Source organism: Rousettus aegyptiacus, unplaced genomic scaffold (genome assembly GCF_014176215.1).
Source record: "Rousettus aegyptiacus isolate mRouAeg1 unplaced genomic scaffold, mRouAeg1.p scaffold_m13_p_9, whole genome shotgun sequence".
NCBI classification, from domain to species: domain Eukaryota; kingdom Metazoa; phylum Chordata; class Mammalia; order Chiroptera; family Pteropodidae; genus Rousettus; species Rousettus aegyptiacus.
Window position 1 is genome coordinate 103,197,848 of NW_023416312.1, and position 21,055 is coordinate 103,218,902.

The following is a 21,055-nucleotide window of genomic DNA, read 5'->3' on the forward strand; positions in this document are numbered from 1 at the left end:
TTTGCAGGTACTTGGGTATAGAAGTTCGAGAAGCACTTACTAAGTAAGTAGACACACTGGGCTCCTCAAGGCACAAACTATGTCCCATTGCTCTCTGTATCCGCATACTGAATTCAGGGCTACCCACAGACAGCGTGCCCAGGAATGCTTTGGCCCACCCTTCCATCGTCCCATCTGCACATCCATCCTTGTCCAGGAACAAGCCAAAATGGTAGCTTTAAAGTGGTGAAAAAAATTCCGTTTCTGGAGACTTCAGACAGCTGTGGGTCTGATTTCTGACTCTGTCGCTGATCAACTGGGTGATCCCCTCTCTGAGCGTCAGTTCTCTCTATTTTAAATGACCAGCCCAGGAAGATAGGTGAAGGAGTAGGAGATGTCTGCTCCAGTCCAGAAGTCTCATTTGAGACTAGGAAGGCAGGAGGGAGCTGAGGCCTTAGGAAGAAGCCCCTGGGCCTCTTGGATGAGAAGGGTCCATGTTGTATTGTGGCCCTGGAGCTCCATCTCACCCACTCTGGGGAGGTGGTGTGTAGGTCAGAGGGTGGCTTGGGTGGAGCGATGGAAGGATCAGACGTGTCTCATACACCTCGGGTCTCCTAGGAGATGTGCTGGCCTCCTCATGTCTGCCAGTGAGCCCCTTGGAGGCCCAGCTTACAGCAAGGGGTCATTTGGCTGCGGGGCTAAAGTACAAGCAGGCTGCTAACACCCCTCTGACCCTGCCAACTGCCTTCTCCATACCTCTTTACCACACTCTTAGTTTTGCAGAAGAACAACATGTTCACTGCCTCTTGCTTCTCAACGGGGGCTACCTGTCCTCCCTGGGCCTGAGCTAAGCAGAACTTCTTGGAAGATGCTTTCAAAAGTGTCTGCTTGGAAGGGCCCGTCTTCCCTAAAAGATCTGAGGGCAACACAGCCTTTTTTAAAATTAAAACCTTTCTCTCTCTCTCTCTCTCTCTCTCTCTCTCTCTCTCTCTCTCTATATATATATATATATATATATATATATATATATGTATGTATATATAAAACTCAATTCACGTGAATTGAGTTAAAATTGGAGCCTTCTGAGAAATTTCTCCCTTGAGGTAGGTGCTCAGGCTCCCCCAGTGCCTAGGGCCTCTGTAGGGAATCTTCAGTCATTTGCAGTACTTGGGTGCAGAAGTTTCAGAAGCATTCGCTGAAACACTGGGCTCCTCGAGGTACAAACTATGTTTCATTCCTCTCTGTATCCACATGCTGAATTCAGGGCCACCCACAGACAGCATGGCCAGGGATGCTTTGGCCCACTCTTCTGTCGTTCCATCCGCGCATCCATCCTTGTCGAGGAATAAGCCAAATTGGCAGCCTTAAAGTGGTGGAAAGAGCTCAGTTTCTAAAGACTTTAGACAGCTGTGGGTTTGATTTTTGACTTCGTCACTGCTTAGCTGTGCAATCACCTCTCTAGCCTCAGACTTCTCAATTTTAAATGAGTAGACATGGACTACCACGACTAGCCCGGGGAGAAAAGTGAGGGAGGGAGAGATGTCTGCTCCAGTCCATAAATTTGATTTGAGATTAAGAGATCAGGAAGGATGAGGCCTAAGGAAGGAGCCCCTGGGCCTCTGGGATGAGAAGGGACCATGTTGGATTGTGGCTCTGGAACCCCATCCATCCACACTATGGGGAGGCGGTGTGCAGTCCAGAGGGTGGCTTGGGTGGAGCGATGGAAGGATCAGACGTGTCTCATACACCTCGGGTGTCCTAGCAGATGTCCTGGCCTCCTCATGTCTGCCAGTGAGCCCCTTGGAGGCCCAGCTCACAGCAAGGGGTCATTTGGCTGCGGGGCTAAAGTACAAGCAGGCTGCTAACAATGTTTGTGACCATGGGCAAATTCCTTCTCCTTCTAGTCCCCGGTTTCCCCGTCATTGAAATATTTGGATTGGATAGGGCGATCTTTAAGTCCCTTCAGGCTCCCGCACATGATTGTATTGCACCCTTAATCAGAAAGAGGTTTGACCTGCATTTTCCAAAAAGTTGGTTTTTCAAAATCGTGATCAAGCTGGTCCTGTGATTGTTCGATACTGCCTCCTAGACCCCAGTGAAAAACAGTGAGAGGTAGTGTGGGGAGGCCTGGCCGGAATCCCCTTCTGTGTTTAATCCTTTTGGTTCCCCTGGCCGCTTCTGCCTTTGTCTGGCTTGACTTGCCCAGCTGGACATCTCCCAAGCAATTCATGATCACAGGCCAGGTGAGGGGCGGGAGATAAAACAGGTGTTTCCCAAGCCCCAGGCTCTGGCCCAGGTAGCTCACAATAAAACGAGGAAAGGAAAGAAAACAGGAAATCCTGCCCACTATATGCACCTAATTGTTTAGGAAGAATTCCTTCTAGGCAGGCCCGTTGCCTCAGAAGTAACAGCCGCCTGCTAACTGCTGCAGCCTCCGGGATTCTGGGAGGTCCCTGCCCCCATCTCAGTCTGTTTAGGTCTTTCTCAGTCTTCGAAGCTTAGTTCAAATGCTGTCCCCGCCCACTTCAAATCTCCAGCTCCCTGTGTATCCGTCTCATGGTATGGATCATGTCGTTTCTCATGTTGGAGCTATTTGCTTTCAGGTATACATTAGAAATAAAACACATTCTCTGAGGCAAAATGTCAGCCTGTGTAGCCGGATGTAAAATGAAGAGCACCCCCCCATTCCCACAAAAAAAAAATCAAGAGCCAAAGGCCCATAACCCCTCACTTCCGCTTTCCAGAATGGGCCACTATTATGAGGGTATTTGGAGCTTCCCAGGAAGATTCCATCATCAGACTGTTGAAAACGCAGAAGGATGCCATGCTTTGGCTGGAGCGCTGGCTCCGGACACCAAGCCCTTGGGACAGCTCTCCCTTTGCTGCTCAGATCAGCTTGGGGGAAATCTGTCTTCTCTTTGACTCTGAGTCCTCTGCTCTGTAAAATGGATGCCAGTCCCCCTCCTGCGACCTTATAGGGTTGTTGTAAGCATCTCGAGAACAGAAACCTGGCCTGTCTAGGGCTGGGTCCCCACGGCCTCTTGGTCCAATGACTTGTCCAGAACAGACAAGTGTTGAATACCGGGGGACGTGGAGCTGAATCCTGGGGGTGAGCCCAGCTAAAAGGACTACTTTTCTAAAGTTACTTGGCTTTCAAAATGCTGCTCCAGTTTGAAAATTCTGCAGCTACTGTTCCCATGCTCTGCCTCCCTCAGGCCCTATGTCCTCAGATTCTGCCCCCAACTAAAGCTTTCACAGTTCCTCAAGCTTGTGTGTCTGTCTATCTACCTATCTATCTATCTATCTATCTATCTACCTACCTACCTATCATCTATCTATCTAATCAATATATAGAGAGAGAGAGAGAAAGAGAGAGAGAGAGAGAGAAAGAGGAGAAGGTGCCCAAGAAGATTCATTTTCTCAACAGACCAGATCCAGATGTAAAACGGCAGGGAATTAGAGCTGGAAGCTTTGTCGCTCTCACTTAGTCTAGTCACTTCCCTTCACCATTTAATAGATGGAGAAACTGAGATTCAGAAATGGGAAGGGACTTGCCCAGGAAGTTAGTGGCTCTGACAGCTAAGTCAAGGGTAGAAGGGGCTGGCCTCTGGGCTGAGGGGGTTCAAATTGAGAGGAGTAGCCCAGGAAGGCAGATGGGGCCCGAGAAAAGATGGCCTTGCCAGAGAGGGAGGACCGATCCAGAGAAGCAGTAGGGACCAGCTGCAAAATTCCCCTGGAAAGTAGAAATATAAGAAATACGAGGGTTGTGGTTTAGCAGGTTATTATGAGTCTTGCTGAGCAAGGAGGGGAGGAGAGGGGAGGAGAGGGGAAGATAAGAATAGAGGGGGCCAGAAAAGGAGAAAAAAGGGAAGGAGGCAGGCTAAGCCAGGTGAATGCAGGACATTTATACCAGTAGGACCAGTGAAGGCTGAATGCATCGCACCGGTATTCCTGTCTGGAACATCAAGCCACTTTATAGGTTCCCAGCGGCTCTGCCGTTTGCTTTCTACTAGGCTCTGAGCCTGTGAGCCAGTCCATATTTTGTTAGCAAACTCGGTGCTTTTTTTCCCACTGCCCACTGTGTGCAGAAGTGGCCCCAGACTGCAGGCTTTACCTCAGAAGATTTGCCACATGAAGGTACCGTGCAGCCTGGCTTACCTGACAGCCACAATCTGACGTTAGGCACAGTTGCAATGCAAGGGAAACTCAGCCCATTTTATGGATGACGGTAACATAATTTGCCAATGAAAATAACAACAAGCATAGGAATGATATAAATAACTAAATATGTATTGAGAACCTTTGTTGTACTGATTTGGAAGGACTCAATGGGTTGACCCAGGTACAGCCTTTGAACAATGCTTAGCACGTAGTTGGTGCTCAATGACTGATAGCTATTACCGTCATCATCATTATGTGCCAGGCGGGGTTGTAAACATTTTACTTGTATCTATGACACGTAATGATCACTAGGAAGGTAACTGAGGCCCAGGTGCAAGGTGGGCATACGTAGTCCATTGGCTTTTAAATTTTTCTTAGATGCAGATTTCACCCCCAGATTGATCCAATGTGGAACCCCAATACATAAAACAGAAAAGAAGTAGCACGCCTCTGATTTTAGCAAGCTGGGTTACAGGTGGGTGCCTGGAGCCATGAGGCTCAGCTCCCCTTGTTCTCCCCTTCCCCAGAATCCCTAAGGTAGGCCTGGAGGCTGTTCTCTGCCCAGCAGAATTCGCAAACCCGCCCATGTAGTGCATGTAACCTTTTTAGGCTCAGATGAAGGTCTTCGCCCCTGAAAGGGCAAGTAACATGCCCAAGGTGATACAGAAAGTCAAAGGTGGAGGGGGTATGGCTGGCTCCACTGGGCGTGGGGGACAGTGAGTGGTCGAAGAGGACAGCCTCCTTGGTTAAACTAGAACACAGAACACCTAGGCTTCGGAAGACAAGAGCTAGGAAAGGAGGGTAAGCTGGATAGAAGGGCGGGCTTATCCGGAAGCCACGTCCCTGGGCTCTGACTGTGAGCCGCCAGTTTGGACCCTCCTCTCCTGCCAGAACCACCCCAGACTTCAAGACAACAGGATGAGGCATGTCCTCATGGAGCCTCTTACTCAGTGCACAGGGTTTGGGGGTTCTGTTTTGACAAGGAATGTAGTCCCTCATCTGTGAGGTCTCCAGTCTGGGGGCACAGCTGACCTGGGGTTACATCCTGCTCTGTAGTTGGCCCGAGTGAGCATTTCCACGGGGCTTTTCCACCTCCAGGGCTCCTGGATGGCAGCCCGGCCTCCACCCTGCTGTCTTTGGGGCAGGACAGGGGCCTGGCCTGGTGCTCCACCCCTTTCACAGTTCCATCCGGGCGCCCCTCTCAGTTTAAGGCCTGCTGCTCTTTATCATAGAATCTGTGCTTTGCCAACTTTTGTTTCCACACTTTGGCATGGGTTATCTGAGGACACCACATGGGACAGAAGTTACAAGAGACGATCTCCCCCAGAGAACTTTGAGACTTGTCTAGAACCCCTTCTTCTGACCTCATGACTTGAGCCGCTCAGGCCCTGTGGGAGAGAGCTCTGGGAGACTGCCTCTCCAGGGGAAGGGGAGAACAAGGGCTAGGTAGGGGCAAATACTGGAGGGCCAAGCCCAGTGCAGGGTTCTGAGTGGCTTACCATCCCCAAGTGGTCCACGAGTGGTGAGGGAGATGCTTCCCGAGAACCGACCAGCTCCAGGCTGGACTGCTGTGGAGGTCCCGGGCCACACGGCAGCTCTCTCATGACTGGTCTGGAATCCCGGGGGAACTTACCAAGTGATAGATATGAACAAAGCCTGTCCACTGCCACAGCTTGCCAGTCCTGGCTAGTAACAAGAGGGTGGCGATGCAGGAGGCAGATGACTGACCCCCCGAGCTGCAAACAGTTCGTGTGAAACAAAAGCTGTTTTTGTTTATGGCAAGGCCAGCTGCTCCAAGGATGGAGTCCTAGACCCCTGAGCCAGGCTGCAGGGTACGTGTTACCATGGTTTGCTGCTACGCCCCGCCACTTCTGACTGGGAATAAAGGTGTGTGCACTGAAATAAAAGCAGAATTAGTGGACATTAGAACCGAACAGCCTACGTGATACAACGACAGGAGGAAACCAGGGGGCAGGGTGAAGGCCTAAGTAGGGCACGTTGACAAGAACACTTTATCCAAACTTTCATATTTGATCTACATAACATTTTAGGGAGGTAGGTGTTATTGGCTCCATTTCATAAGTGAAGAAACTGAGGCCCAGAGAGGTGATATATGTCATCTAGTAAGTGTCGAAGCTGATAAAATCCATACACATGTCCACTGTTACCATCCCCCCAGCCTCCCTTCTGAGACTTGCCTACAAAAGGGCTTAGGAATTATCCCTCCTGTTTTAGTAAGGCCCAGAAAAGGCTGATGCTAGGGCCATAGCCACACGCAGCCAGGCGGTGATGGGGGAAAGGCTGAGGCTTGAGTCCTTGACCTTGCTGCCTTCGAGCGCTGCGAGCAGGAGCACTCCCACGGCGTGCTGCCTGCGGCTGCTTGTTTCCACTTCTGATATGCCCTCAGCTTCATAATCTCGAGGTTTGCACGGCAGAAAAAAAATGATTTCCATTTTCTAGGTGAGGAAACTGAGGGCGGGTAACCTGCCAAAGGTTACGCAGCCTTTTTTCTTTTTTTTTAACCGAGTGGTGGAACCAGAACTCGAGACCAGAGTTGCGCCCAATCCATCCTCTAGTTTTTCGCAAAGTGGATTTGGCCAGCAAGGGGAGGACAGGCCAAAAGAAGCAAAGCCCAACTCCCTGGGGTGACATTTCAGCCCTTGGCTGTTTTCCGGACAACCCTATGAATGGCAGAGGCAGCCACGGGGCCTTTGAGGAGGCAACAGAGAAGCCAGTGAGCTCAGTCCTCTGGAGGAGCCCCCAGAGCCGCTGGCTTTCGCAACTTACTAGGTACCCCATCAGCCCAAATGGCTTTGTGGTCAGGGTGCCAGATTTGGTCCAGCCACCCGAATGGTGGATTGGGTGGGCGGGGCCTTCTCTCTCTTCCTGTCTCTACCTGTGGTTGCATCCCATGCTTGGTCATTGAGTCATCTTTATGTTTCTCTACCCAGTGACACTGGGGAAAGAAAACCTCACACTCTCAGCCACTCACTCCCTTACTCAGTCTTCATTCAGTCCTTTAACGAATATTTCCTGAGTGCCAAGTCTATGCCGAACTCTGTCCTGGGCAATGAATATGCTGTAAATAATAAACCACATTGCTACCCACGGAGAATCCGAACTCTTATTGGGCAGAAAGACATATAGATAACCTAACTCACTGTAGAATGATTGCTGATATAACTCTGCCGTGGAAGCCCCCAGGGAGGGAATGGCTTACGTTATTCATAGGAGGGCCTAGAAGGAGATGTAGGGCTTTGCCAGGTGCAGGAGATTGAGCAAATAACTCAGCTTCTTTGTGCCTCAGCTCGTCATCTGTCAAATGGGATAATAATAGTGCCTGCAGGGTTTCTGTAAGAAGTCTGTAAGTTAAAAGTGTGCAAACATCTTAAAACAGTGGCAGATACATTGAAAGCACTCTATAAGTGTTTGTAAAATAAGTCAAAACAAATAAGGATGAGCTTTTGTGTGTGTGAGAAAAAGAGTATACGTAACACAGTTGGAAGGAAATGAAGTTAAGCTAATGAAGTCCTGCGGATGCCAGCTGATTTGGCTGGGTGACCTTGTACAGCACTTGGAATGTCAACCTCAGAGGTGTGGACTTGCCCCTGTAGATGGATGGGCAGCCATTTCTGAAGCTGAATCTTTGCCATGGAGGGTGGTAGGGGACTCCCATGTGAAGCGCTAGTGCTCTAGCCACCAGCTCTGTAGGTGCTAGGTCAAGAGACTGCCACAAGCCAGGTCGCCACATGTGAATGGAGGACCGGCCTTGCGCACCGCGCAGCCCCCAGCCGGATTGTGGGGAGAAGCACTAGTCTCTGCCCTCAAGGATTGGAATCAGGCCTGCTTCTGCCAAGAATCAGCCCACTCTTCCTGGTGAGAAATAGTGGGGCTGGCTGGGTGAGCGAGGCCCTGCGGTGGCCTCATGGGCAGTAGGTACAGTGGTTACTAGCCAAGGCTGACAGTGGTCACTTCTAAACTTTTCCATTGCAGCTTTCCCACTAAAAATCAGAGCAATGATAATAATTTCACTTCCTCATAGAGTTGCCATGATGATTAAATCCTATGCGGAATGTGCTAGAATGCTGGCTCACATAACAAGTGCTTCATAAACGTTGGCTGTTTTTGGTGACTAAGGGTTCTGCCATGTGCCAAGTGCCTGGTATCCTTGGTGTAAAAAACAGTGGCCTGGAGTATACGATACACAGGAACAATGTGGTCCATCTTCCTAGAGTTTCAACTTTCCTCAAAGCCTTAAAGGAGAAAAACACTCATTTTTATATGGAAACAGCATGGGTGTGTCCTGGAGTTAACTGGAAAGTTCTAGTAGATGTTTAAGAGAAAGGCGGGGACTTCAAAGGCATTCCCTGATTGGAGCTGAAGCTTTAGGGTTCATCCTCAGTCCCCAGGGTTTCTTTGCATTCTTCTCCCTTGATTCTCAGGGGTACTTGGGTACAAAAGTTCCAGGCGTACAGAAGACACTTGTGAGCTTATGGAACTTTTACAATGGATCCTTCTCCGAGGTAAGGATGGTGACTGCCATGATATGGGTGAAAAGAGACCTTCGGGGTTCAAATTCTGCCATCGCCACTTACTAGGTGTGTGAACTTAGCAAGTTATACATTTGTCGTCCCTCGGTTTCTCCATCAGTAAAATGGGGCGGTGATGATGGTGAACGATGCTGGGCATAGACGTAGCGCTCAGCGCACATTAGCTTTTATTAAGTCCCTCCTCACATTTCCTCCCCCAGCAACACCATCAGGTAAGTGTCATCCTGTCACTTTATGAAGAAGGAAATGGAAGCCGTAAGAGGTCAGGTCAGACTCACTAACCGAGGACCTTCCCGCAGTGGGGATGGAATGGGAATAAATGCCCTCTGGGGTCCTTTGCAGTTCCCAGGTACTGTGATTCAACTTCAGCTTCATAGCCCTTTCCCATCACTGTTCTGGCCGGGACTGCAGCAGCAAAACTCAGGAAGTAGGGGAGGGACCGGCCTGGGAGGGCCTTCCTTCTAGGCTGCTGCTGCTGAGGGGCTGTGTCCTGCACTCCAGCCCCGCCAGAGAGCAAAAGGGAAACTCCTTTGCTTGGAGGAAGCTGACTGGGGCCTCCTTTTCCTCAGAGGGGAACTTGTCCCTGTGGCAGGGACAGTGCAGGGGCTGCTGGAAACTCAGAAGTCAGAGGTTTGGCAAGCTGGACCCAGAGAGGAGCCTCCCCGTGGCTGTTCATCCTCGCTGAGCTCGTCTGGAATGGGGATTGTTGATAGGCCAGAGAGTGCTGGGAGAGAGAGGAATGGGCTGCCCTTGATTTATGATCATATGGAGGAAAGCCAAAAAGAATTCCATGAAACAGCATGGCCTAGAAAGTAGAAGGAGGAGTGGACAGGAGATATCTCTTGATTCAGAAATGGACGCACTGTGTGACCTTGGGCAAGTCCTCTGCCCCAGGTGAAGAATGCATTCATTCAGTTACTATTTCGTGAACACCTGCCGTGTGCCAGACCTGCCCTGGGGAAAAGGATGACTAGCATGGAGAGCAGTGCATTCATTTCATTCCCTTCCACACTGCAAATGAGTCTGTGAAAAGTGGGTGCAAATCTGCTGCAAACAAGCGTCCCCTTGATTAACAAATGCCTCTTCCTTTTCCTAACCAATTCCTCCCAAATGGGGTTGCTCAGTCCTCATCTCGTGTCACAAGGCATGGAGAGGGAGGAGCTGCTGTGACCGTCACCTGTGTCTCCTGTTATCATGATTCCTATTGCATCATTATCATTCTCATGTTACAGATGAGGAAACTGAGGCTCAGAGAGGAAAAGTGGCCCAGGCTGTGTTGTGGTTAGTGCCGAGTCGCAGTTAGAATCTTGTCCCCCTTCCTGGCCGTCACCAGAAGTGGAGTGAAAATGACCAGATCTGAGAGCCAGCAACTCTCTGCTTTCCCTCCCTTGTAAACAAAGGCAGGTCAGGAAATTCAAGTTGGCTTGCTGTGGGTGCAAGGTAGGCGTAAAGGGATTTAAGTGTTGTCGCTTAAGGTGCTGGGTCCAGGCTTCTTGGGTGGTAGGTCCACAGTGTAGATCTGTGAGAATAAAAGTGAATCTTTTTTTTTTTTTACAGAGACTGTACTCTGTGCCAGGCACCCTGCTCAGCCCCTCAGGACCCTCACGAGGGTCCTGCGACAGAGAGAGAATTGTCCCCACTTAGATGACTGACGAGTCACTTGCAATGGCCTCTGTTTTGTGTGCGTAATGTAAGAGTCTATAAGGCACACTTCTGCTCATCAGGTCCAGGATAGTCGCGGTACTAGAAGGGTTTCAAGGTGTCTAGGGTCCCGTGGCTCTGGTCAGACAGAAAACCGGGAGGGGGGTTGCGGAATGGTGAGGAGTGACTGAGTCAGTCTGCCAGGTCACGTGATCGGTGAGATGTGGGGTAGACAGTCGGCAGAGGGGCCGATCTGAGGACTAAGGAGACCCTCACTCTCCCGCCCTGGGGTAGGAGCGCAGGAAGGAGTGGGATCAGGGCTGAGACGCCTGTCAATTAGGAGGCCAGGGTGCAAAGAGTTAGGGTGACGCCAACTCTGGAGAGGAGGCCCGAGGGCGACGGGAGCCAGACTATCAGGGTTACAAATGTTTTGAGACCAGTGTAGGATAGAGAAGGGGTGGGGGTTCTTGCTTAAGGTGGGGGCGTGGAAGTTTCTAGTCGATACAAGGGGCGGGGCAATCGGGCCCTGGCTCCCTCGGCCCCTCCCTCCCTCGGTGCTCCTCGGGCTGGCGGTCGGCTCAGTCCGGGTACAACCACCCGAGGCGTCAGCGATCCGGCTCGCTGCCCGCTGCCTCCGGAGCAGCCGCGGACACATGGCCGAGGCGCGCAGCCGGGGGCTGGCCCTGCGGCTCCCGAAGCCCGGGACGTGGACGCCGAGGATGCCGTGGGGTGTGAAGGGCACCCGGGGCGACCCGCCGCGCTGGAGACCAGGTGAACAGAGCTGGGCGGACCCTGGCGGGAGGTCAGGGCTCGGCGCTGCACTTGGCCGAGAGCCTCGCCGCTGCCGTCCTGGCGTCTCCGCCGAGCTCCCGGTCCCCTCGTCTTCGGTCCCAGTCCCGTTTTCATCTATTAGCCCTACGTCCGTTGGTCCGTACCCCACCCCTGGCTGGCAGTGCCCCCGCTCGAGATGTTCCACCCCAGCAAGGCTGCTTTCTTCTCATTCCTCGCCACTTCTCTTCTGTCCTCATCCTACGTGCAAAAAGAACGCGATTTTACTTATGAAAACACCGTAGGCAGTGAATAAACAGTGCGCCCCGTACCCCTGACTCCTGCGGTACCCTCTTTGTCTCTGCCTCCTCTCTCGTCTTCCTGTCCCACTGTGCGTCTGACCCTCAGCCCATATTTTTACCTTTTCATTACATTGTCTGTCTGCCCTATCTGTCTTTTATCTCAGATCCTTGAGTCTCACTCCCTATTCTACAGCTCCTTACAACTCCCCCATCCCTTCGAGGGCCCTTTACCGCTCAGCTCTGTCCCCTAGCTGCATGACATAGCCTAGTGCCCCCAGCGACACCTTTTTAGTCAGCTCGAATTGAGGAAAAGCTCCCTTCCAAGGCCCAGCTCATTTACACTCCAATGGGTCTCACAGAATGCCTGGCACTCTGTCTTTTTACAAATTGGAAAAAAATATATATATGTCTTTGAGCAGTTAAAACATTTTCCAGGCTCTGCCCGTTCCTTTTCCCCAGTAAGTTCTCCCTTGCTCCCACCCAAATGGCAGGGAGGAAATAGCAAACTGGGTTGGGTTTCTCAACACAGATTTGTCATGGAACATGAACTCATTGAACGAGCCAGCAGAGATGCTCACACCAAACCCTCTAATTGTACATATGTGGACATTGAGGCTCAGAGACGGCAAGACTTTCAGCAAGGTCACACAGCATCTCCGTGGCAGAAGCAGGGCAGAAGCCAGAGTTGCAGTGTCCTGTCCCTGATCCTAGGGGTCTAGTGATCCAGAGACATCATGTGTCTAACCTGGGAGCCTTGCTGTCCCACCTCTCTCCTTGTCCTCTGGACCTCACCTGGTTGCCCACTTGCCTGAGTTGGCTGTTCTCTGCCCGGGGCTGCTGTTGTCTCCCCCACTGGCGTGGGAGCTCCTGGAACATAAGGGACCCCAACCGGTGGGCCCATCTGTCCTGTTCCCTGCCCCAGCCCTGTGCCAGTGCCTGGGTGCCCATGTTGACTGAGAGGTTGATGCACGTGCATGGGGAAGCCCCAGCCCTGGCTGAGAGTCTGATCGGAACTTTCATTTAGTGAGAAAGGCAGGGGGCAGGGCGGAGAGAGAGAAGGGGTGTTGGGGGGAGGGGAGAGGAGAGCTGTACTTGGAGAACCTCCCATTAAGGGAGGACAGGGACTCTAAGACCAGTAAGAGCCCAGACCCTTTGTTGTGTGGCCGATGAGCATAACCACACATCCCAGGTCCTCTCTGATGTCATTCTGAAACCTCTGAGGGCTGTCCTTCAGGGAAAGGACACAGGGTGGGTGGGTGTCCAGGGGACGGGTTCTGTCTGCTTGAGCTGAGATTGCCAAGACCTAGAGGCCCATAATCACAGCGTTAGACTGGGCAGAGCCCATAAAAGCTACTCCCCACCCCCGCTCCAGCAGCCTTCCAACTCCACGGGCACTGGATCTGTTTGCACACGAGGTCAGACTGATTTATGGTGAAGCCCATAGGTGGGAAGGAAGAGCCCCCTCTTTCCTCCTCCTCCATCTCCTCCTTGCCGCCCCTCTCCCAGGTTTTGTCTTGGGAGCTCCTTCCCCTGAGGGCCATGTGGAAGGTTCCCAGGCAAGGGAATGGGATCCTGGATCTCTTTTCAAGGGCTCTGAGCACCCACCGCCACAGGGTGAGCTGGGGGTGGTGCTGGAGGCAGAGGCCAGGTCTCCAGCCTTCCAGGCTGGCTTGGCCTCAGCCCTCTGCTTCCTTTTTCTCTTTTCCCTGCTCTTTCTGGCCTGGCTTCCAGCTACTCCCCATCCTCAGAGGACCCCACACCCCCCCCCCCCCACATCCCCACGGAAACACACAGAAAAGCTCCCTAAAGCAGAGAATGTGCTGGAAAGAAGGGACACTAGAACCAGGGCCCAGCCTTGTTTTTCCAGATGAGGAAACTGAGCCTAGCCATGAAAGAGCAAACTTAAGGACTGAACCCAAATAAGGCACAGGGGACTGTTGGGGGAGGGGGAGAGGGGGCCGGTTCCCTTGATTCCTGCTGCTTGTAGCTACGTGTGCAGGGGGAGCATGTGAGGGGCTCGCGTTAGAAGCGGGCTTGCCTTTACTCATCTTCCCTCACCACCCTGTGACCTTCCTCTGAAGGACAGGAATGGGTGGGGTGTGCAGGGGGTGGACATCCTGCTCTGGGTGTCTGTGCCGCAGTCACCAAGTGTTCTGCCCAGAGTGACCTCACCTATTCGTTTGGGCCAAGGCAGGCAGACCTCCCTGAGGGAACAAGTGTGTGTGTGGCGGCGGTGGTGGTGGCGGGGGGCGGGGGTGCTCCGTCTGCCTGCAGCGGAGAACCTTTTGAGCCTGAGATGGGCCAGTAAAGCCAGGCCGGGGGCCCTTAGTAGGTGTGAAATGTGGCCCATCACACTGTCACAGCAGGGTGGGTCTGTTAAGTGGATGTTGGGGCCAGCCCTTCATCAAGCTGACACTTTGGTGTTTGTTAGGGGAAAAGGGGCTGGCTCTTGGGTGTCTGGAGAAGAGCCGGAGATGGGCACTAATTGGCCTTGGTTCTCCCCTCCAGCTGCCTGGTCCGAGTGCCTGGAGACCTCAGGAGCTGCCTGACACTTTCCTCTCAATGGCTCTAGGTTGCAGGTGGGAGGGAATGAACACCTCTGTGTCCCAGCTTAAGGACGGGGAGCCTAGAGAGGGTAGGTGAACCTTGAAACGGCAGTCCAGGGCCCCCCCTTCCAGGTTCTCTGGCATGTGGGGTGAGCACGGCCACTGCAGTCCCCTGGGCTGTGGGCCGAGAGGGGGTCTTTGTGCTCTTTCCCAGACCTAGCTCTCTGTCCTTCAGCCCCACTTGGCAGTGCTCAGTGAGGTGCTGGTGTGCCCCTCACCCTCACAGGCCCCTCTCCCCGCCCGCCCCTCAAATGGCTGGCCGTTCTCTAGCTGTCCCTCTTAGTGCTAACCCCCTGCCACGGCCACGTCTCCTCAGGATTTTTTTTTTGTGAGCTATAACTAACTATCCCACGTTGTGGGAGCCTGATCAATAGCCCCCTTTCATGAGGCTGGGTGGGGGCCCCAAACCACCAGGGAGCAGGCCTTGACCCTCCCAGCCTGACTGGTGGGCTTTCGATGAGGCATGCAGGAATGTGTGTGTAAGTGCGAGGGCACCCGCAGGCATGGCCAGACGGGCCTGTCTGGGTGTAATTCACTTTCCCCCCAGGCTCCTACTCCCCTTTTTCTTCCTGTCCTGCTGAGTTGCCTGGAATTACTTGCTGCTGTTCCTTTAGCTCCATGAAAAAGCGTAATGGGAGGCTCTGCCTGGGAACCCCATCCCTAGGCAGAGAGGGGTGTGCGGACTATTTTAAGTCCTCAGACAGGCACTCGTTGGGCCCCGGGTGTCTCGGAGTGAGGCTCAGGGTAGCAGCATATGGAGTTTCTCTTTGCCTCCACCCAGAAGAAAATGGCTGGTTAGCCCTGGAGAAAAGCCGAGCTCTGCAACATATCCAGTGCCATCCCGCCACTGTTACTACCTTTACAGTGTAACCTCGCATCCTCTGTCTCAACTCTGCCTGGTAGGGTTTGTGCTCTACCCAGCTGTCCTACTTCCTGATCCAGGGCTCATCCACTGTTGCTTGGGGCCTCTGTCACCATGTCTAATACGTAGAAGCACTTTCTATGTGCCAGCCGCCATTCTAAGTGAGATTTAACCTAGTGGACCTGCTCCACAGTCACATGAGGTCAGGGCTGTGATTATTATCCACACATGACAGAGAAGGAAACTGAGGCACAGAAAGTTGGAAAGTTTCCCAAGGTCACGCAGCAAGTTAGTAGCAGAGTTGGACTTTGTGTCCAGGCCATCTGACCCCAGAATCCTGCCTTTTGCATGATGCAGCTGGGCTGTGGCCATGCTAGAATGAGGGGAGCCCCATGCCTTGGTGCAGGCACGCACCCCGAGGCTTTTTCCTCTGCCCTCAGCCAGCCCTCATGCACTCCTCGATTTCACGACTGATGGCCGAGCAGGCACCCGGGACAGCAGCAGCGCTGTGGCACACACAGGCAGGAGAGGGTGATTGTGGAAAAAGCAACACCAAGGACCTAAAAAGGCTCCAGTTATCGCCAGAGCCGCTCAAGGTACAGCCCCAAAGGGAGCTGTGAAAAGGTACAATGTCCTCATCCGTTCCAGGCGCCATTACTGAATGAATATCTGCTCTTTGCGAGACTGGCTTACACCAGAGGGTGGGGGGCGGTGGCTTGGGGAGCAAGAGATGGTGGTGGGATTGAAACAGATGAGCTATTTTTGTCCTTTTGAGGAGGCTGAACTCTTCTTGCTTTTCTGAAGCTCATGGGTTGAGGGAAGGAGATCAAACAGGACCGAAAGAAATAGCCCAGACATCACTTGGGCCATTTCAAAATGTCACCGTGCAGATGGCAAATATTAGGATTTTAGTTTTCCCTGACTTTTGTGTTTGCAAAGTCACTCAACAGGTATTCTTATGGAATGCCTACCCTATGCCAGGCACTGTAAAGGTCTTGTTCTAGTTATTTATGTCAATTGCTCTTTTGATGGCTTTTGTACTTTTTGTACTTTCTGTTGTTTTGCCTTTTGTAGTTCTCTGCTTTGATTGCCTTTTTTTTTTTAAAGAACTGGATGTCTCAGAGCCGTTCATATCTGTTAAATGTATCTACTAAAAGATAAGTTGAATTTGCTCATTCGTACAGTTGTAAGTTCTTCATGGTCATCCCTTGAATATCTTTTGGCATTCATTCACCCATTAAGAAACATTACTGAGAAACTGCTGTAAGGGTGGAAGGAATCGGCTCTGACATGCTTTCCTGCCTCTAGGGAGACTATAGGATCATTGCAGGACCCGCACTTTTATGTCCTTCTAGCATTTTCCAGAAGCAAGATAAGTTTGGCTCCAACTCAGCCTTAGGGATGCTTACACATGTAACAGCTCAGCCTCAGAAAGGAGGTCATCTCCCTTCCCACCCATCATAAGAGTTCTTGACTCTGGGTAGGAATTTGTATCCAGGAGCAAGTTCCAGTTTACAGGCCTTATCCATATCCAAGACCCGCAGGGACATGGGTCATCTTGAACAAAGTGCTACTTGCAGTCTTGCAATTGAGAGGACAGGAACGGTACACACTGGAGGTGGATTTGTTTCATCATTTCTCCTCTGATTCTCATCAGGGGTAGCAGAGAAGGAAAGTGGGCGAATTAATTCAAGCTTGCATTAGAGGACTGAATGCGAGACAGGAGGGGCACCTGGGACTAGATCTGGCTCTAACACTGCCTTGGGTGACCTTAAGAAAGTTGCTACCCTAAGAATCACTAATGTTTGTTCTCACCTGTGTGGGGTACTCTAGCAAACAAGTTAGATGAATACAGTCTGTGCTTTCTAAGAACCTCAGCTTCATTTCTCCCATCTGTTAGGTATAGATAAATTCACCAGTGTGCAGGTATCTGTCGTCCCTGCCATGGGTTTGCAGGCTAAACTTAAGTGAGGCATCTCTTCTCAGCATCTGCGCTTGTAAATGTGGAGAATGGCGGTTGGACGCAGGGGCTTTTGGGTACTCCCATCCCCAGCTGATAGGAGTCCCCAGTTCAGCAATGAAATCAAGGTTGCGAACTTGTGTTGGACCGTTGTGAGGAAAGGCAAGAGAGAAATCATATCTTAATAGTCTGTTTCTTCCTGAATTTCAACGGGTTTTCTGGTGGTACTCGCTGTCACAACTCTTGGGAGCTTTCTGCGGCCATGATCAGTGCAGATGCCCTCAACCAAGTTTTCCATGCATTTCTCTGCGGAGGTGGAGTTTGGACTTGGGACAGAGAACTGGGGGTAGTGGGGAAGTTGTAGAATGATGGAGCCTGAGCGAGGTAAGAATGGCAACGTCCTACTCAAATATCTAATGTCCCGGTTCTCCCTTGGTTGCGTTTACTAATCTGAGATCTCACCGAAGTTGTCTCTAATGAACTCCCGGTAAATTTATTCTCAACAAGCCACTGAACCTGCACGTGCACATGGCATATGTGCTTAAATCCCCCAACCCGGTGCCACGCATCCGGAGCTCAATAAATATTAGTCTAAGTCCCTGGCCAGTTCGCTCCTTCACTCTCTGTCGCTGGCTCTTGGCTTTCGCCTGCTCTCCCTCCACCCCCAGCGGTATGACCCGCAGAAGAGGCAGCGGCGCGGTGATTGGAGGAGCTGGAATGCAGAGCCCCGCCCACCACAATTTGGGCGACTTTCTGGAGAGGCCGGTGGGCCGGACTGCGCCCTCATTGGTCTCGGGCCCGTAGGTGGGCGGGGCATTCCTCCAGCCAAGCTCGCCGAGGCTCCCTCCCCACCTGCGCGGAGAGTGGCTTCGGGTTGACAACAGCTAAGCAGCTGCGGCAGCTGCTGCTCTGGCTGGCACCGTTACCCCCGCCCGACCCCGGGCTCCGCGCGTGCCCCGGACGGAGTAGTCCCGTCTGCTGTCGCCTCCTGCCCTCTGGTAGTTGTGTCGGGGTTTAGAACACCAAGCGATAGACGCGGCCTCCAGGTAGGAGTTGGAGCGACAGCAGGGGGTGATCCGGACCCATGCGGGGGAAGCGAGGCGAGAGCCACCCTTCGACCACGGGATTTGGGGTTGGAGTCACTGAAACTGGGGGAATCCCTGAGCCCGCCAGCCACCCTTCTCCCGGGAAAGCCCCTCGAGGAGGGTGGCGGAAGGCGGCTGCCCTCCCGTTATACCCCGGCCTGGCTGCACGCAGTCTGGAGCTGTCGCTCAGGGGCTTCGAAGGGGAGTTGGAGCCGGGCGGGGGCGGTCGGGTTCGGGGCTCCGCGGCCGGGTCACACCGCTTCTCCTACCCTTCTCCTCCTTCCTCTGTTTTTGAAGGCATTTCCAGGAAGCCCCGGGTCAGGCGATATGGGCTTTCCCTCGGCCACTGCCTTCCCTTCTGAGAAACGCCCCGGACTTTCCTGGCATTAGGGCAGCTGTGGGGATCAAGTGAAAACCTTTGGATACGGGGCTCAGTTTCCCCATGAAGTCCCAAATGGTTTTGGATTAGAGAATTTTTGAGCCTTTCAATGGAAATTTTGGGGCTTTCTAAATTAGGTAGTCTGGGGTGCTCTCCATTTTTCTTCTAACTCTTTAAAGTTGAGCGCTGAATTTATGACTCAGGAAACTGGGGTCCAGCTGCTAATTCATGTGACCTTAGGAGAGTCATGCAACTTCTGCAGGCCACAGTGTTTTCAACTGCAATTCAGATGCTGGGCTGGATTTTGGTATCTAAAGGGCCAGTCTCTTCTGCCCTGACGTTTGGTGACTTGGTGCATGGGTCCAGGCTCCTCACTGGCAGGTAAAGGGTTGTCTCTGAGACGCTTGGAGTGAGAGAAGCTATGCATATGGAAAGCTTCTCTGTGATTGTGCAGAGAACCAGACAGCAGCCATCCTGAAGGTGGGGGCCGGCTGAGGCCAACACAGAAATCCCGGGCCCCAGAGTTGGGCTGCAGCACCCGGGTCTTCCGACTGGAGGAGAGGGTGATGAATCACACCCAGGGCTATTTTCAAACCCTGACTGCTACTGTGGGACCCGTTCCCATCCCCACTCTAGGGGTTGCTGTCGCCACCCACCATCTGTCTTATTGCTTTTTGAATTTTCCCTTCACTTTCATCTTCCTGGAATGGAGGACAGACAATTCTTGTCTGCGGTTTACAGGACAGGCAGCCAGCCCAAGGGCACAGAGAAGGTGGGGGTTACAGGTGGTTTCTGAGTGCTTGATGGAGCAACTGGGAAGAGTGTGATGAGGAGCACAGTGTTGGGGGTGGGGAGCCATTTCACTCTAAAGCTGCACCTACAAATCGCTGGCCATTCTGGGCTGGTCCCCATTTCTGGGATTTGGCCTTTGTCCAACTATGTTCTGGATTTGGGATACGGGCTTTCTGTTCCCTGGACCTATGTAGTTAGGGCTGGAAAACATCACGTGGACGGTTTGCCTAGAATCCCCTGTTCACTTGCCTTCTCTCCTGCCTTAAGCTACTCTTGGAGGAGAATGCTAAATCTCTCTGCATCTGCAGCTCCACTCCCAAGTCTGGAGAGAAGAGGATGCTGGGAGATGACATCTGGAGGTGTTCAGAGCGAGAAGAGGGCTGAAGGTGTGCAGAGGGACTGTGTATCCTGTGAGTGTTGGGGACGGGACTTCCTTAATAAAACATACCACCTGAGTTTTAGCAGTGGGGCAAAGACAGTGGCACACAGAGGCCCGAGCTTTGACCCTCTCTGTCTTCTTGACGTTTTAAAATTCCATTATTAAGGCTATGGATTGCAGAGGTAGCAGAGGAACTGCAGAGCCAGTTACAGGGATAGCAGCAATGACACAAAAGAAAGTCCCAAAGGGAGGAGAGATTGGAATCTCTGTTGAGGATGCTGTCACAGCCGCCACTGCTTTCCTGCTAGGTGACTTGCTGGAGCTTTCTGTTTCAGCCGTGGAAGGTTCAGGTTAAACGGATGGCAGGCTTAACCAAGGCAGGCTGTGCCCCCACCTTCTTCGGGAAGGTGGGGTGAGGAGTCTGGCTGGAAGGAGGAGTTGTCGCTGGCTTGAACAGAATAGGAAGAACTTTTTTTCTCTGGTTCTCATTTTCCGTAGGATCCAGCATCATAGCTCTGGGTTTGGGAGGCTGTTAGTGGATAAAATAGAAAGAGGGGTTCTCAAAGATGCAAGAGCTTTAGGGTGGAAGTGGAGTCTCCTCCACCCACAATGCAAACAGAGCAGTTGAACATAGGGCTGGGCACACAGCTGAAGGTATCAAGTGTTTAAGACTATTCATCTGTGACTTGGGGTCCTGATTTGTGTGTATGGGGGAAGGTGTTGTTCCTGGTAAACCCAAATCAGTGGACTGGAGGCCACTGTATGGGCTGCCGTCAGTCTGAAGTGTTGTGTTTGTGTATTGAGTCTCTTGCCCAGCTCTCATCCTGGGGTCCTGGGAACTCACTCACAGGTCGATGGTTCCTGTACCTGTTCCCCAAGTGGCAGGGACTGTAGGACTGGATGTTAAGTTCCTCAGGGGTCCAGGGTGGCGGGAGGCAAAGAACCGGGGACTGGGAAGGAGCTGGACACAGGGAGGTTTAAATTCAGCCTCTGCCGCTTCACTTGACCATCAGACCCTTGGTTCCCCCGCCTCTTTTTCCACTTCACTGGATAAGTGAGTAGACCCATGGCCAAGCGCTGTACAAATGCCTGAGTCCACGCCTGGTGCTCAGCCTTCTAGAGGACACAGTGTAACTCCACCTTCAGGGAACCCATCACCTAGTTTGGAAGTTAGTGGTGATGCAGGACGGGGCAAATTCCCCAAGTGGGGGCAGCTTAAGCCCGACACCGAGAGAGAACAGGATTCCTTGCTGCGTACAAGAAGGGATTCAAATGCCCACTAGAGTCGGAATCAAAAGGAAAGTTTATTAGAGACGGGGTGACGATCTGTGCTCCTCAGACAGAACGTGGTCTCCTCTCAGAGGCAGGGAGTGAGAGCCCCTGAGGGAGACTCAGGGACAGAGACAATAGAGAGAGGCAGGGAAAGAAGAAAGACAGAGAAAAAAAAGACACTGAGAGGGACCCCAGGGAATTCAGTTTACATATCACGTGTTAGTTCCTGTGAGTTACAGTTTAAAGACTTTGTTTACTCATTTTCGAAGCATGGCATCGGCTTAAAGTGAGGGAGGGGAAAGTATGTAGCTGACAAGGC

At 52.3% G+C, this 21,055-nt stretch overlaps 1 protein-coding gene across 7 annotated transcripts in view; it reads left to right on the plus strand.

Moving 5' to 3' along the window:
- Positions 1 to 21,055, plus strand: part of STARD8 (StAR related lipid transfer domain containing 8) — a 68,105-nt gene that overhangs the window by 20,827 nt on the left and 26,223 nt on the right. The window contains exons 1-2 of one of the 7 annotated variants that reach the window (XM_016158209.2): positions 17,651 to 17,875; positions 19,394 to 19,495. The exons of 1 other annotated variant lie outside the window; for it this stretch is intronic. Coding sequence is in view for 3 of the 6 variants with exons in the window: in XM_016158204.2 (XP_016013690.2) it covers positions 19,120 to 19,471 (352 nt within the window). In the remaining 3 variants the exon portion in view is untranslated. Of the gene's footprint in view, positions 1 to 10,928; positions 11,103 to 17,650; positions 17,876 to 18,343; positions 19,496 to 21,055 lie in introns of those variants that run through there. 5 more of the 7 variants (XM_016158206.2, XM_016158202.2, XM_016158207.2 and 2 more) reach the window with 5 other exon arrangements.